At 33.2% G+C, this 14,617-nt stretch overlaps 2 protein-coding genes, 1 long non-coding RNA gene and 1 other non-coding gene across 5 annotated transcripts; 1 reads left to right on the plus strand and 3 right to left on the minus strand.

Annotated features, from left to right (window-relative positions):
• Nucleotides 1–1,262: 1,262 nt before the first annotated feature.
• LOC114191770 (CASP-like protein 4C2) lies at nt 1,263–2,545 on the plus strand. Its single transcript, XM_028081151.2, has 3 exons — nt 1,263–1,760; nt 1,873–2,008; nt 2,118–2,545. The coding sequence occupies exons 1-3, from the start codon at nt 1,534–1,536 to the stop codon at nt 2,337–2,339; spliced, it is 585 nt and encodes a 194-aa protein (XP_027936952.2). The 5' UTR covers nt 1,263–1,533; the 3' UTR covers nt 2,340–2,545.
• A 1,803-nt stretch (nt 2,546–4,348) lies between these two features.
• On the minus strand, nt 4,349–6,356 carry LOC114191771 (uncharacterized). Of its 2 annotated transcripts, none has more exons than XR_014996619.1 (2): nt 6,128–6,356; nt 4,349–4,788 (listed from the first exon to the last, which is right to left on the minus strand). It is a non-coding gene; the product is annotated as an uncharacterized LOC114191771 (long non-coding RNA). The 2 variants fall into 2 exon arrangements; XR_003606009.2 differs by having other exon boundaries at nt 4,349–4,801.
• TRNAR-CCG (transfer RNA arginine (anticodon CCG)) lies at nt 5,765–5,837 on the minus strand. Its single transcript has one exon. It is a non-coding gene; the product is annotated as a tRNA-Arg (tRNA).
• A 407-nt stretch (nt 6,357–6,763) lies between the features above and the next one.
• On the minus strand, nt 6,764–13,697 carry OVA1 (methionyl-tRNA synthetase / methionine-tRNA ligase / MetRS (cpMetRS)). The gene is made up of 12 exons (XM_028081808.2): nt 13,299–13,697; nt 12,960–13,103; nt 12,685–12,834; nt 12,254–12,421; nt 11,365–11,489; nt 10,975–11,068; nt 10,759–10,857; nt 9,544–9,724; nt 9,318–9,433; nt 8,308–8,463; nt 7,298–7,426; nt 6,764–7,160 (listed from the first exon to the last, which is right to left on the minus strand). The coding sequence occupies exons 1-12, from the start codon at nt 13,581–13,583 to the stop codon at nt 6,975–6,977; spliced, it is 1,833 nt and encodes a 610-aa protein (XP_027937609.2). The 5' UTR covers nt 13,584–13,697; the 3' UTR covers nt 6,764–6,974.
• Nucleotides 13,698–14,617: the final 920 nt, after the last annotated feature.

The following is a 14,617-nucleotide window of genomic DNA, read 5'->3' on the forward strand; positions in this document are numbered from 1 at the left end:
ATTCTATTAAAGTTTCAAACTTATAATGCATATACTTTTGTATCATCAGTGAAATATATTTTAGTGCAAAAGCACAAACATTAAATAGACCAAACCTGGTTATAAAATCTCCTTGTAAGGAGAAAGAGTCACCTCAACTCCTCAAAGAAGAAACTTCACCAATGTTAATAACCTTCGTAACATGAGAAAAATCAATAAACAAAAAATGGTGAAACATGGTAGAAAGAATGATATACCTATAGGTTGAACAGATGAGGAGGATTGATTACATGAAACTGCAAACAAGAGGAGAAGAAAAAAACTGATTCAAACACAGATGTTGTGGTTATTAAAATACATCCACCATAAACCATTTGATACAGTGGACCACCTAACCAACGTAAAATGTTCAATAAGGTTAATATATTGGTAACTCCTCAAAAGTCACATTTTGAATAAGGTAATACAGGGGTAAGTCCTCAAAAGTCTCAAGGAATATAGCCACAGCACATGAAAAGGAACATTTGAAAATGGTCCCACAAGACACAACTTATAAATGCATACTTCTATTTGTTGACATACTAAGAAAAGTCAAAGCAGATTGTTTTGTTCGGAATAGAAAATGACGCCTGGATACCAATTAGAGTCAATGAGAATGGGACAGAAAATCAAAATAATACACACACTCACACAATGAGAAATCAGAAAAACAATGGTGATAAATAAGAACTAGGACAGGCTGTCACCTCTTGGATGATAGAAACATGAAAAATCTGTTGATAACTTCCATATTCAACAAGTTTACAAAATTAAAAAGAATGAAATGTGTGCTTCATACCTTTAAAAATATTATTCAAACTAGTTAGGAGGACGAAAACTGGTTTTGGGTTTTGTCAAACAATTGGAAGAAGTAGCCAATCCCTATTGATTATTCGTATTAGCAGCCCCACTGAAATGTGCATAGACACAATAATGATTCTTTACGAGAAGATAAGGATGCCAACAGGAGGAAGAGGTAATAAGCATCAGCATTTCACAGTGTGGTGTGACATAACTTTGGAAAAACAACCAAAGAAAAGAAAAAACGAAAACTAGTATGGTTGTAATTGTGAAACATTTTCTATCCATCAAGCAGTCTTGGGTTCCTAAGAGAGAGATAACAAAAAAATCAACACAGGACTATAACTATTAATTATAATCATAAAAAAGATGTTCTTTAATTTAAGTAATTGAAAGGGAAAAAGAGGAAAGAAAGAAAAGATGGAAGAAGAAGAAAATGAAAGGACAGGAGATTAGGAGCGACCACACCTTGTCACGGCCATGCCTGCTGTTAGCACGCTTTCTGTCTGGGACAACTTTTATCGAACACATTCCACGCAGTTTCTCTTCACACCAATAAATTAAAAGTTAAACCAACACTCACACTCCACACTGCACACATCCTTCTCTCTCTGGATTCATGAAACTCTCGCTCTCTCCCGTGACTCCTTCGCCATAATAAGCATGATGAAAATCGAAACAAGGAAATAGAGTTCGAAGCTTAGTAATCGAAGCATGCGATCCCCTCAACCGCTTCGCAACGGCGGTGATAACAGTTCTTCGCCGTCGCACAACCCTCGCTTCCAGTCCACGGTGGCTGAGCACAAACTACGCCGTTTCAACTCCCTCATCCTCGTTTTCCGCCTAGTCTCCTTCTCCTTCTCCCTTGCCTCCTCCGTCTTCGTGCTCACCAACACTCGTGGCTCCGATACACCTCACTGGTACCACTACGACACCTTCAGGTACTCTTATTATGACTAATTTCTTTCTTTTTCAGGCCTAATTTATATATTCTATCCGTTTATTTTAAAATTCGTGTCGAAATTGAAGATTAAGTTACCGAAATCCGTTCAGGTTCGTTCTTGCGGCGAATGCGATAGTGGCGGTATACTCCGTGTTCGAAATGGGCGCGTCGGTGTGGGAAATTTCACGAGGCGTAACGCTGTTCCCCGAAGTGTTGCAAATATGGTTCGACTTCGGACATGACCAGGTCATAATCAAAATAAGATTCGACAAATTCCATACTCTCTCTTGTTAATTCTTTCACTCTGAATTGTGTGTGTGAAGGAGTGATGTGATGTGATGTGGTGGCGGTGCAGGTGTTCGCGTACCTGCTGTTATCGGCGAACGCGGCGGGGACGACCATGGCGAGGACGCTGAAGGAGATGGACACGTGTAGGGCGAGCAATGCATTCTGCGTGCAAATGGACATAGCCATAGCGTTGGGATACGCGGCGTTTGTGTTCTTAGGGTTGACCTCGCTCCTAACGGGCTTCCGCGTCGTCTGTTTCATAATCAACGGTTCCCGTTTCCATCTCTGAGGTTGGTTCTGCGTGGGAACGACACAGCCAGCCATAGACGAATATTTTTGGTGGGGCCCGGTTCTCTTTTTACTGTTCTTCAAAAACAAAGAAATGTCCTCTCTCCCATTGTATTAAATTTTTTTGTTATAAGTAATTAAAATACAAGAGACTGTATCGCTGGGAGTGTACAAAGCAAATTTTTTCTTACATCAGCTTCTGTTCCATTTTATGTGTTAATTATCTCCATTGCTTTTAAAGTAACTTCATTATTTTTAACAAATATCAATAGCACTTTTCTTTATTTTAAATATGGAATAGCTTAATAAATTATTTTTTTTATTTATAGAGTCTCAAATTTTCTACTCTGGTCATGAGTTTCTTATTTTCTTAATAATTTTTAAAATAGTATCCGATAAATTCCACACTCTCTCTCTCTTTATTTATTTATTTATTTATATATATATATATATATATATATATATATATATATATATATATATATATATATATATATATAAAAAGTATGATAATAAAATGGACAAACCTGATTTTAGGTTAAAATAAAACATTTTAAGTCAACGATAACTCTTATTTTTTTTATATTATTTATTTCTTGACATATTTTAGTGTAAATTATTAATTAATATATTATTATTTTTTATTTAAAAAAAATTAATAAATAAAAGAAAAGGAATCAATAGTTTACTCTAATCACGTCAAACAAAAATTAAATAAAACAAAAATTAAATAAAGGATGAGAGTAAAAAAAAAATATATATATATATATATATATATATATATATATATATATATATATATAAGTTTCTAACATTTTACCTTATATTTATTTAGAGAAAGTTCGACCAACTTGACATAATTAATTGCAACTTATATTTATTGACTAGTTATTAAGGATTTAAATTCCCAAGCATGTCATCTTTAACATAGAATAAAAGCCGTTGTAAGAAGGTGCTTAAGTTTTGTGTACTTTTGATGAATGAAACATTGTCCGAAGAGATTAACCACATTTTGTTAACTCGAAAATTTCCATAATATTAATCATTATTTATGACAATAAATGATTAATACCAATATCAGAGTTATGAAAAAAATATCTGGATGTTAATAAAAGATTGCATCACATTATTGAGTTGATTGCATCACATTCTCCCACTTACTTATTAGTGGTCGTACATTAAGATGCTTATAGACGACACTGAAGTTATATTTTATTTCCAAAATATCCCCACACTCTTTGAAATACAAGAAGACATTAAAACGAAACTTCTTACATGTTATTTTTTCTTACTACAATGAAATCAACCCAGAATCAGAAAAATTCAAACCCCTTCCATTTCAACTACCATATAAGGCCAGTTTTATTCATTTCTAAAATCTATTTCATTTAACCGTACACAGGTTCCAGACTGGAACGATTGCCAAAATTCATTTGGACACACATTTGAATTACAAAAGCAGTTCAAATAAAATCTTATTAATATTTATAATAATTTAGTTAGATAGTCAAAATTATTAATATTTTTCCCCAAAATGTAAAAGGAATAAAAAGTAAATCCAATTTTTCATTTCATTTGCAACAAGAAACAAACGTATCACTAAGAGCAAAGTAAAATTAAATAAATTAAAAAAAGATTGAAGTTCGTTCGTGTATTAAATAAATATTTAAAGCGAGGAAGAGATCGAAACAGAATTCAACTCCAATTATTTTAAAATTGGATTAAAATAAATTTAATAAAACTAATTTTAAACTGCTAAGTGTGTTGATCTCGCCAACAAATTTTAAATTAGAATATAATCATAGTGATAAGAATTAGTTTTATAAATTGACGGCAAGCACGCTCTCTATCAGATAGCTTAAGATTTTTCGGCTACAAACTTTAAAATTGAGCTACTAAATGTCAAACTACGTTTTAGTGGTGGCTAAACGCCAAAACAACAATTATAACAATGACATCCAAATATATCCATGCCATGAGCGACCCCATTTTTCCCTTAAAAGTTCGCAATGATATCCAAAGCAAGACTATGTTTTTAGTAAGCACCTTAAACCGCAAAAGCACAGTTCCAAAATTTACAACTGAAGGAGCGTAAATAAATTATCTAATTAAGCTTGATTGCTAATATCCTACTCTTCAATTCAAGCATTCAAGTTGGACCTCAGTCTAGAACTCTGCTCATCTTCCAACATTATCAGTAAACACCTAACTAATAAAGCATGCCCACCACTATTATCTATCACAGATCATCACTCAACCTAAAAGGACAAAAACACTCACTATTATGCATCCATACACTGACACCCCAAATTGCCAAAACTTTTCAGATTCACTGTCGTATGGCAATGCCCAAGGAAAACTAAGCAACGGTCATCAAATATTCGATAAGAATGATCGCTATTTCAAGATATTTCGAGTCATCCTTTTGTAACCTTGCAGCTGATGACCTCCTGGAAAGAGTAACTTAATAAAAAGACATGCAAGCTCTATAAGATAGGCAGAGGGTGGACATAAAGGAGCATCACATCTATTACTTTAGCTAACTATAAACCAAACTTCATAATCTGTAGATTTTATTATATATGCCAGCAAGAACATTAATGATAATTGAAGACATCAACTAGCCGTAAAATCCTACAACTTAGTTTAACATGCTTGATTCAACTTAATATAGAAAAATAGTTCAACAAGCTGCTTTTTCACAAGATCTTCTGATTTTACAAAAGTCAGATACAGTTTATCATTAATGCAAACCTTTATTTGAGGTGAAACTCCAATTTATGGGAGACAAGAACCAAAAGCATTTAAGGAACTATATCTAAGTTTTATCCAAATGATTTCATAACATGAAGTCCTAACTAATACCAATAAACCACAAATTTAATTATTTAAGGGTCACGTCATCCAAGTGGAGCACGAAAACAAGAAGGTTTACATTCAGAATTCACTATACTCTTCTCTTGCACCATCCAAAACTGTATAAGTAACACGGAGTCACCTACTATTTCGGCAACAAAAAAATTCCTCACATGTTACTCAAAAATGCAAGCCTTGGTCCTCCTTTTGTAGTCTTTCAACCCTTACCACTTGAATCATTTCACAATTAAGAAATAAATATAGCCATACATAGGAGATTCATAAATCAGCCAAGTAAAATTCCCATATCATATAAGACGGCTTACAAAAGCAACATTTGCTCTAATAATTCAACAAGCTTTTAGATCGATCGATTCCAATTAGATTATTGATCAATTGACTCTATTACTTCAATTTGACAGAAGCAAGAAACACTATTTACGCGAAAAAAGTGTGTGCTACATAACCAAACCAAGCAATTCCAAAAAAAAAAGGCGAATTACTTCAGAATTATCAAAAACAGACTTTAAAATTTCTATCGAAAATCATTGTTGTTGAAAAAAGAAAAAGCGATCGCAGTGGGATTCGAACCCACGACCTTTAGATCCGGAGTCTAACGCGATATCCACTCCGCTATGCGACCGTTACAAGAAAGATACCAAATAAAAAGTTCAAGAACAGCCCCGACATTCAGATGAACATAGTCATGCAGATCTACCAAGTGAAAGGGAAAGGAAATCCGTCGTATGAATCTATTATTCTAAGGAAATTAAAAAAATAAAGAAAAACAAAATGGCATATGAAACTAAAATGGCGAAGACGAAAGAGAATGAAGATCAACATATAGCTATTAAATGCACATAAATTTATAAATTGATGGAATCGGAAATCTAGCACTGGTAGCGCGAGCGAGAGGAAGAAAAATTAGGTTACCTGGTAGTTCTCCTGTGAGTTTTCTCCCACGATGAAACCAACCAACCGTTTGATCCTCTTCTAGTTTTATTTTAAAACTCACTATGGCATGCGTGGGCCTAACAAGACTAATTGCAATCTTAATCAAACTAATACTTAACCATGCGGCCCACATCAACACGCGGTTAATTCTTTTCTCAAGCCCACGTGTCATTCAGCACGTGTTCATTATATACAAGCGAAAAAATTTGAACGTAAAACAAAACCTCTGAACCTGCATACCAAATTATATTTCAGTATTTATTTAATCATTAATATATGTGCCATTATATCATTCAAGTTTGATTTTCATATACAGTTAATATAGAAAAAAAAATTAACTAAGTAGAAATTATTTTGAATTGAGAAACAATATTTTTTTCCTTCATTTGGAGTATTAAAATTTGTATTGAAATTTGAAATATAGTACTTTCAAAACTTTTAACACAAACATCCTCCTTAAGTTCCGCAACAGTAAAATGATGTTTGAATTTAAGCGAAAGAAAATGTTTTTATTTCTAGGAAGTTAAAAGCGGCAATCTATGTGAGGGACAGAACTTGGAAGGTGAACTTTGCTGACACCTGTAGTTGATGAATGATGATGATGCACACCAAGCATAAAACATTATGCACTCTAACTTTATTTCCAAAACAAAATTGTTCAAAATTTATACACATGCATATGCCTGGTGCTCATGCTACCTTCTTGCACATGTATGTGTCTAAATGTTTGTGTACATAAATAAGCAAAAAGAATTGGTTTTTACAAGAAGCTGAGTTAGAGAAAATAATAACAATTCAGAAAGGGAAAAGACATCAAACATGGTATCTAAGCTCCAGCGACTTCTTGGGCTTGCTTCAACTTCAACTTCCCTTTGCTTTTCACAGTCTTACCAACTGCAACCCCTTTGCTTTTTTTGTCTTCAACTTCAGTTTGGTTTTCAATCCTAGCAAAGACTGGTTTAGGTTGAGCCATCACTTGGCCACCCTTAAGTCCACCCCACTTGGTGTCTTTCTACAAAGTCAAACAATTTACTTAAATCAGATAGGTAGCAGAATATATTCGTTCAAAACCATGAATAGTTCATGTGTGTATGTGTGAAAAAATCTAGTTTGAGTGTGCATGAGTGTATATGAGAGACAGAGAGAGACCCAGGTTGCTGCATCAAATTGGTCCCTGGAATAGCCAAGTTGTTCATATATTCTCCAACTCAAGCTTGGTGTAACAGGAAATAGCGCAATAGCAATAATCCTCACCGTCTCTAATATAATTACCAGGTCCTGCTCCAGCATCATAAAAAAATTATTGCTTAGGCATTGCTTATCTTTAACAGCATCAAAACTAAGATGACACGTTGAATTTATGTTACTTTTTATCATTGAGCAACACGTTCATTAAGCGTATTATACTTGTTTAAAGAAGGAAAAACAAAGTTCAAAAATTGATTATTGTCAGTTAAGGAGTTTGAATGTCAATGAACTTAATTAAATTTCTGACTAAGTACTTAAAAAAAGAAATTATGGTAAAATGAATTAAATTGCGCTTTTGAGTTACAATACAACAAAGTTGTGCTCTTCAACTTTACTAAAAACTTTCTCCTGTAATTTTTCCAAAATTTTAGATGTACAAGTTGATTTTAACTTGTAAGAAAGTTTAATTCGTTTTAGCTTCTTATTTTCTGCTCCTATAAATACGTATTGAAAAGTTTATTCAAATTGGCCCTATATGATATTTTAAATACTGCTGAAAACAATTATGGAATATGCAATACCTTAAAATATTCTAATAATGGAACCTTTTTGGGCTAAATATGCTTTTAGTCCCTACAAATAAAGTAATGTGTCATATGGTCCTTCTATCAATAATGAGAGAAACTAAAATAAAGTAATGTGTCACATGGTCCTTCTATCAATGATGAGAGAAACTAAAAGGAGACATTTTTTTGTGTAGGACACAACACATCTAACACAATTTCATAAGGGACTAAAAATGAACATTGTCTAATTTGTAGGGACTAAATAAATTTAACCCACTGTTTCTGGTAGCATTCCAAGTTTGATATTTAACAGAAAACAATAAATCATGTTTAGACTTTTACCGATCTAATATGTAATTAAAACTAAAAATGCATTATTTCATACAAAAGGATCCAGCAAATTACCTTAGCAGCTGCTTCAGCAGCAGTATCTCCTTGTTTAAAGAGAGACCATGGTGCACGCTGATCCATATAGGAATTACCAACATTACCAATCTCCAGAACAGCCTCACAAGCTGATGACAAGGACAGATTTTCATAGTGAATGCGAGCTTTATCAACCTACAGACATAATAAACATTCCTTAAACTTTAAGTCACTGCCAAATCCCACCATAACTTATGGACAACCGCAAAAAGAATAGCTTTAAAAAATGTCTAATCAGCTACTACGGAACTGAAATTCGGATAATAAACCAAGGGTCAGACTGCTATTTTGAAATTTGAAACAGAGTATAAAATAAAGGTTCTAATGATCTATGTAAACAAATCATTTTATATGATACGGACTTGGGTATTACAGGATACATAAGTTCCAAATTGAGTGGTATAGGATGCACATTGGATAAGTATTGATTCATCTCCCTTCATAGTTTATTATTGAGAGCGTGTTCTCCAGATTCTTGTCGGTATATAACAAAAAAAAATGACAAAAATACAATGCTTCAGGTGGGGTCCTTGGATATGCAGAGTTGTATCTAGCTAACCTCTGACTGACACCCATCAATGTTATAAATGCCATATTTTGTCTCTTTTTTCATTTTTCTGAATTATTTATTGAAATATATTGCTAATTGCCATATACTTATTTTATTATGTCCAAATACCTAGAACACGGTATAAAATCAAAGTAGTTAACATCCACTTTCAAATCCAAAGTGGTCTCCTCCTGAATGTGAAAACAATATATTTCAATTTGAAATTCGTAGCATTCTGAATATTATTGATTACAAGTTACAATAAAAGCTACCATGCCACCAGGTACCATTCATCACCAGGTCTAAAAATATGCAAGAAAGGGTTTCCCTAGTTATTGAATTCACAGGTAGCATTACCTTAAACTGCTGAACTGTGACATGCTTTAAAATTAAAAAATGAATTTATAGATTTAGAAATATAGTTTACAAGAGCTCTTACCAGATTCTCTACATTATCCTTGAATGAATTTCCTTCAGCAGCCGTGGCGGAATCCACTACCAGAATTGATTGGCAGTTCTTTTTTAGAAGCCCTAGTGTTCGATTAAGAAGATTTCCTGCCAAAATAGTGAAGGAAATACACCACATTTTACATTATAGTCATAATAGAAAGAAGGAAAAAAATCAATTGGTTGCTGAATGTTACAATAAAGCAAGTTTTAAATACCAACTGTGTTGGCAAGATGTGCATTGACAATATTGATGAAGCGTTCCTCAGAATAATCTCCATCACTGCCAAATTCCACCTCTCTGAGGAAGAAGTATCTAACTGCATCTGTCCCAAATTTATCAACCAAATCGTTTGGTTCAAGTGTGTTCCCTAGTGACTTGCCCATCTTCATGCCATCCTAACATTTCAAAATAAAAAGCATTGCTGCATGAAATGAAATTAAATATAAGAAACAGATTTGTGAAATTTTACACTGTCTCAAATTGCCAAGCTTAGCTTTCGACCTTTTGCTAAGAACTACAGTTTACTTAGTTAATGATTATAAATTTATTCCAATTTGAATTGAATTGAATGTATTAGGCTCAAGAATTGAACAAGGAAATAGTAAAAAAGTTAAGACCAGAATATAATGTTCTGGGCAGGTAGAGTCGTTAGATATGCACAGAATCTAGCAAGCCTCAAACAACTCGTTTACTTATACACCATGTTTGAAGAACGCTGCATAAATATTACACAAGGTTTCCTCCTCCAAAACACCATAAACAACAAACTGACACAATAGCTACATCCTATTCTATGGATCCGTAACAAAATATACTGGAAAAACATGATAATTTAGTCCTTATATGAATTACGGATTCTCAGTTTGTTCTTTATTTGTAAAACTAATTAAATTGATCCCAGTACCCATAAGTGTTACCAGTTTGGTGCTACCCCACTTACATGTTCTTCATTCGATCCCTATTGTCAACACCAAATTAAGAATGTGCCATATGTATAATGGCAAAATTAAGAATATGTAAGCAATTTAACAATCAACGTGACAGAAGGGATCAAACCCGTCATGTTTGCATATATAGGGACCAATTTAATACATTTTTACGTATATAAAGTAATCAGATTAAGAATTCACGACACATATACGGACTAAATTATATTTATAACCAAAAATATACAATAACTGACAGACATCCATAATTTACTGAAGACACAACGACTTCAAAGACAATAATAAATTAGATCCCTAACTACCATAGGACACAAATACTGCACACAGACACTAATAGTTCAGATCTATTGAGTCTTCAAACCTTCCTGGGTATATGAACGCTCCCTGGGAAACGCATAGCCTTATCCTCAAGGCTGAAACTGTACCATTGTAGTTACCTCAAGGCGAAACATAAGATAATGAATAAGTTCAACTACAAATACCTTTGTCAGGAATCCATGGCCAAATACCATTTTAGGAAGGCTTAGTCCCGCAGACATTAGCATAGCTGGCCAATATACAGCATGGAAGCGTAGAATATCCTACAGAGGGACGCATAGAAGGAAGCTTAGGGCACGAAATGTTTTCAATAAGTAGATATAATTGTCTTCAACAAATCAAGTTTACTAAGAAAATAGGAAGGAAGACAGATGACATACCTTACCAATCAAGTGCAGTGAAGCTGGCCAACCTGAAGAAACAGATTTTAGTAAATCAGGTTGCTCTTGATCATCGGATAGTGCAGATATATAACTGCAAATATGAAAGAGGGAAAAGAAAATATATTCAACAAAAGTTTAAGAAGGTAACTAGCAACTACATTAATTAAAAAATATTTGGCAGAATAGCAGAAACCCAAACTTTTCTTTATATTTTTTACCATACAAATGGTTGTGCATAAATTGAACATCCGCGCATTTCAGCAATGTATTTCCAACAATAAACAAACTAACAACTATTGATTATGATAGACAGAAACAACAAGAATATAGAATAGATACAGGGGAAATTAGAGAAACATGCGCAAACTATAAATATATATTTCTTACCCTAGTAAAGCATCAAACCAAACATATATAGTCTGGCTCTTGTCATCAGGAACAGGAATGCCCCAATCAACTGATGCTCGGGAAATGGAAAAGTCCCTCAAGCCACTTTTTATCCAACTTTGAACCTTGAAAATTTGTAGAGGAAATTAATTTTTAAGCACAATACCAAAAAACAAAAATCAAGTTTATGTTCTCCATAAAGAGATAATTTGCAGTTCATTAGATACCTACATCTCGTACATAGATGAATCTGGTATAAAGCATTGTTACACTATTTATCCAGCACCATGTCCGGCAGGATGAAGGGTGGGGTGGTATTGTATCAACAAGCCAGATCAAACAGCTTGGTATTTGCATTTTTTTAACAATATGTCATCAAATTCGTATTCAATTAATATAGCAAGTATCTGGATCAGAGTTTAAGTTCAATAATTTGTACTTTGACCAAGTTCACAAAAGTCAGGGATGACAATATTAAGGTTCGAGTAGAATGTTAGGGTATCCATGACCTTAAAAACATATAACATATAAAAGTCATGTCAAAATGTTGTAGATTACAGAAATATAATTTTTCAATGCCTTTGAAATATTACGATCCTAATTGGTTAGGGGCAACATCATGGTAAGACTTTGAAGTGATAATAGGCTGGGCATGTTATCAACTCAAGCTCCTATACTAGAGAAATCTAATAAAAGTTCGAGTATATCATAACTGATCCATTCTATCAATGTGAATCTTAAGATCACACAAGCCCGTTCTGAATCTTCTCATGTAAACGTGTAAGGTATGTCCTGAAAATAAAATTGGACACAACCAGCACAAAGTGCACCATACTAAAAAGGTAACAGACAGAAATACAATAGAAAAACAAAGTCCCCATTGCCTTACCTCATTTAAACGGAATGATGGTTGCACAAAATTAGGATTTTTATTTAGTGTTTCTTCCAATGCCTTCTGATATTTTGACAGTGCAAAGAAGTAATTGTCCTCTTTCCTTGAAACGCAAGGCTTTAGGTGCACTGGACAACAATTATTATCAAGCAGTTCTTTCTCATCCTGCACCAAATAGTAATACATTCTTAAAGTAAAGTCATGAAACTAAGATGGTAAATCTTTGGAAGGCAACAAGCACAATCAAAATCTTCCATCATCAGAGAATGCTGTCTATTTTCCCGTCTTCTAAAAGATGGTTAAGGTTAACAGAAAGATTGGTAGCCGTTGCATGAGACACACACGGACCCTTCAACATAAAGAGCCAACAGAAACTAGACATGAAACGTTGCTAGCCAGAGCCACAACTTACAAGTTCAAACTATCACCTTATATTCCTCACAGTTAACACAATAAAGTCCGTCATAATCAGCTCGATAGATGTCACCACTGTCAAGAACTCTTGAATAGAATTCCTTGACAATTGCTTCATGCTTGCTATCAGTTGTTCTGATGAATTTGTCATAAGAAATATCTAACTGCAGTCAAGCAATAATAAAAGAATATCAAGAAAACTGTAAAATATTAATGAATTTATGAATATTCAACAAAATACACCTAAAAAAGATGACAAAATTCCAGTAAAAAATAAAAATCAAATTACATCTTTCCAAAGCGCCTTGTAAGATTGAGATATGAGATTGCAATGGTCGGGAGGAGTTGAACCCTGAGCCATGGCAGCCGTTGCAATTTTCTCCCCATGCTCATCCGTGCCAGTAATAAATATAACTTTTTTTCCCAATAGCCGCTGTAAAATTACGCAACCCTTACATTATGTAATAGGAGACAATAAACAGTAAAAACACCAACTTGCTTTAAACCCATCACAAAGATATCTCCAATCCTACACCAGGTTATCCCAATTTCCAAACTCAACCCATTTCTGGAATTGGACCAAGGTTACTTGAGTTAAACTAAAATCGAAGAGGGTGAGGAAATTCACCTGGAAGCGAGCAATGGCATCGGCGGCGATGGTGGTGTAAGCGCTACCCATGTGAGGAGGGGCATTGACGTAGTAGAGAGGAGTGGTGAGGACAAAGGGTTCGGCATTTGAGGGAGTGATATCTGTGGTGGCGTAGGTGCAGAACATAGCTCCTCGAGAGGGATTTTGACCAAAACGGAACTGGGGATTCAGCTTCAGAGGAGAAGCTCTGAAACGGAGGGAAGAGAGGGGAGGGTTAAGGAGAGAGAGGGTGTTTTGAATGGAGCAGTTTATTCTCACTGCCATGGCTTCAGATTCTGAGGTTTCACTGTTTTGGTGGTTCGTTCACAGGGGTCCTTGTGCCATCCTTTCCAACGGATAGCATTAACATCAGTGTTGAATATAACCCCTAAATTTTCAACTAATCCACTCATGTAGCGCTTCCAAGAACAGAATCCCACACAGAAAAGAATGTAAAAGAAAAAAAACAAAAATCTTGGTGAAAACAAATTACTCGTTCTATTAAATAATATATAAGTAATAGAAGGAATAAAAAAAATTGTACATTATTAACTAAAAATCGCAGAGTAACCACACTTTTACATAGTCATTTTTGCATTCAAATTATGAAAATTACAACTTTATAATTATTAATTTATTATTATAACTCGTTTATTTATAATAAATTACTGTTATTCTTTTAATATAATATTTTGTTACAAGGTATACTTATATTTTTCTTTATTGTGCCTCGAGTCTTTCGATTTTTTAATTTAACCACTTTTATCTAATTTTTTCACTTATATTTGTAAACTTAAATTTGATTTTCTTAAAATATATTTTGCGCACACAAAAAAAAAAAATATATATATATATATATATATATATATAATATTTGTTTAAGTTTGTACTCGTCTAAGTATTATCTTATCTAAATCTGTATTTAAAAAGAAAAAATTATGAGATAAATAATTTTGTAACTTTATTTTAAAAAAATAACCATTAAATTATTTGACTTTATATTTTGTTATATATATAATAAAATAACAAGTTTTTCCTTTTGTAACATATATTATATATGTCATGTATGTTATATCTCTCATATTTTCATAATTTTTCAATACTCATAATATTTTATGATATAATTATATTATATGACTCCTAATATTTTTTATTGTAATTTGATTTTCTTAAAATTTTATAAGTTTGTATCAAACTCTTAAGATCAAATGTGGACTTAATCAAATATTTAATATATATATATATATATATATATATATATATATATATTAAAAATAAATACATGCTTATATGAAAAAAAAATATTAAAAAATGATAAA

This window comes from Vigna unguiculata, chromosome 7, assembly GCF_037176805.1.
Source record: "Vigna unguiculata cultivar grain cowpea cultivar isolate G323 ecotype 2 chromosome 7, ASM3717680v1, whole genome shotgun sequence".
In the NCBI taxonomy this organism is placed as follows: domain Eukaryota; kingdom Viridiplantae; phylum Streptophyta; class Magnoliopsida; order Fabales; family Fabaceae; genus Vigna; species Vigna unguiculata.

Coding starts and splice junctions, on each gene's coding strand:
- LOC114191770 (XM_028081151.2), top strand. CDS start 1,534: ATGCGATCCCCTCAACCGCTTCGCAACGGCGGTGATAACAGTTCTTCG. Junction 1,761..1,872: donor TACCACTACGACACCTTCAG/GTACTCTTATTA, acceptor AAATCCGTTCAG/GTTCGTTCTTGCGGCGAATG. Junction 2,009..2,117: donor TCGACTTCGGACATGACCAG/GTCATAATCAAA, acceptor GTGGCGGTGCAG/GTGTTCGCGTACCTGCTGTT.
- OVA1 (XM_028081808.2), bottom strand. CDS start 13,583: ATGGCAGTGAGAATAAACTGCTCCATTCAAAACACCCTCTCTCTCCTT. Junction 12,422..12,684: donor TTAACTGTGAGGAATATAAG/GTGATAGTTTGA, acceptor TATTTGGTGCAG/GATGAGAAAGAACTGCTTGA. Junction 11,069..11,364: donor TGGTTTGATGCTTTACTAGG/GTAAGAAATATA, acceptor TCATATTTGCAG/TTATATATCTGCACTATCCG.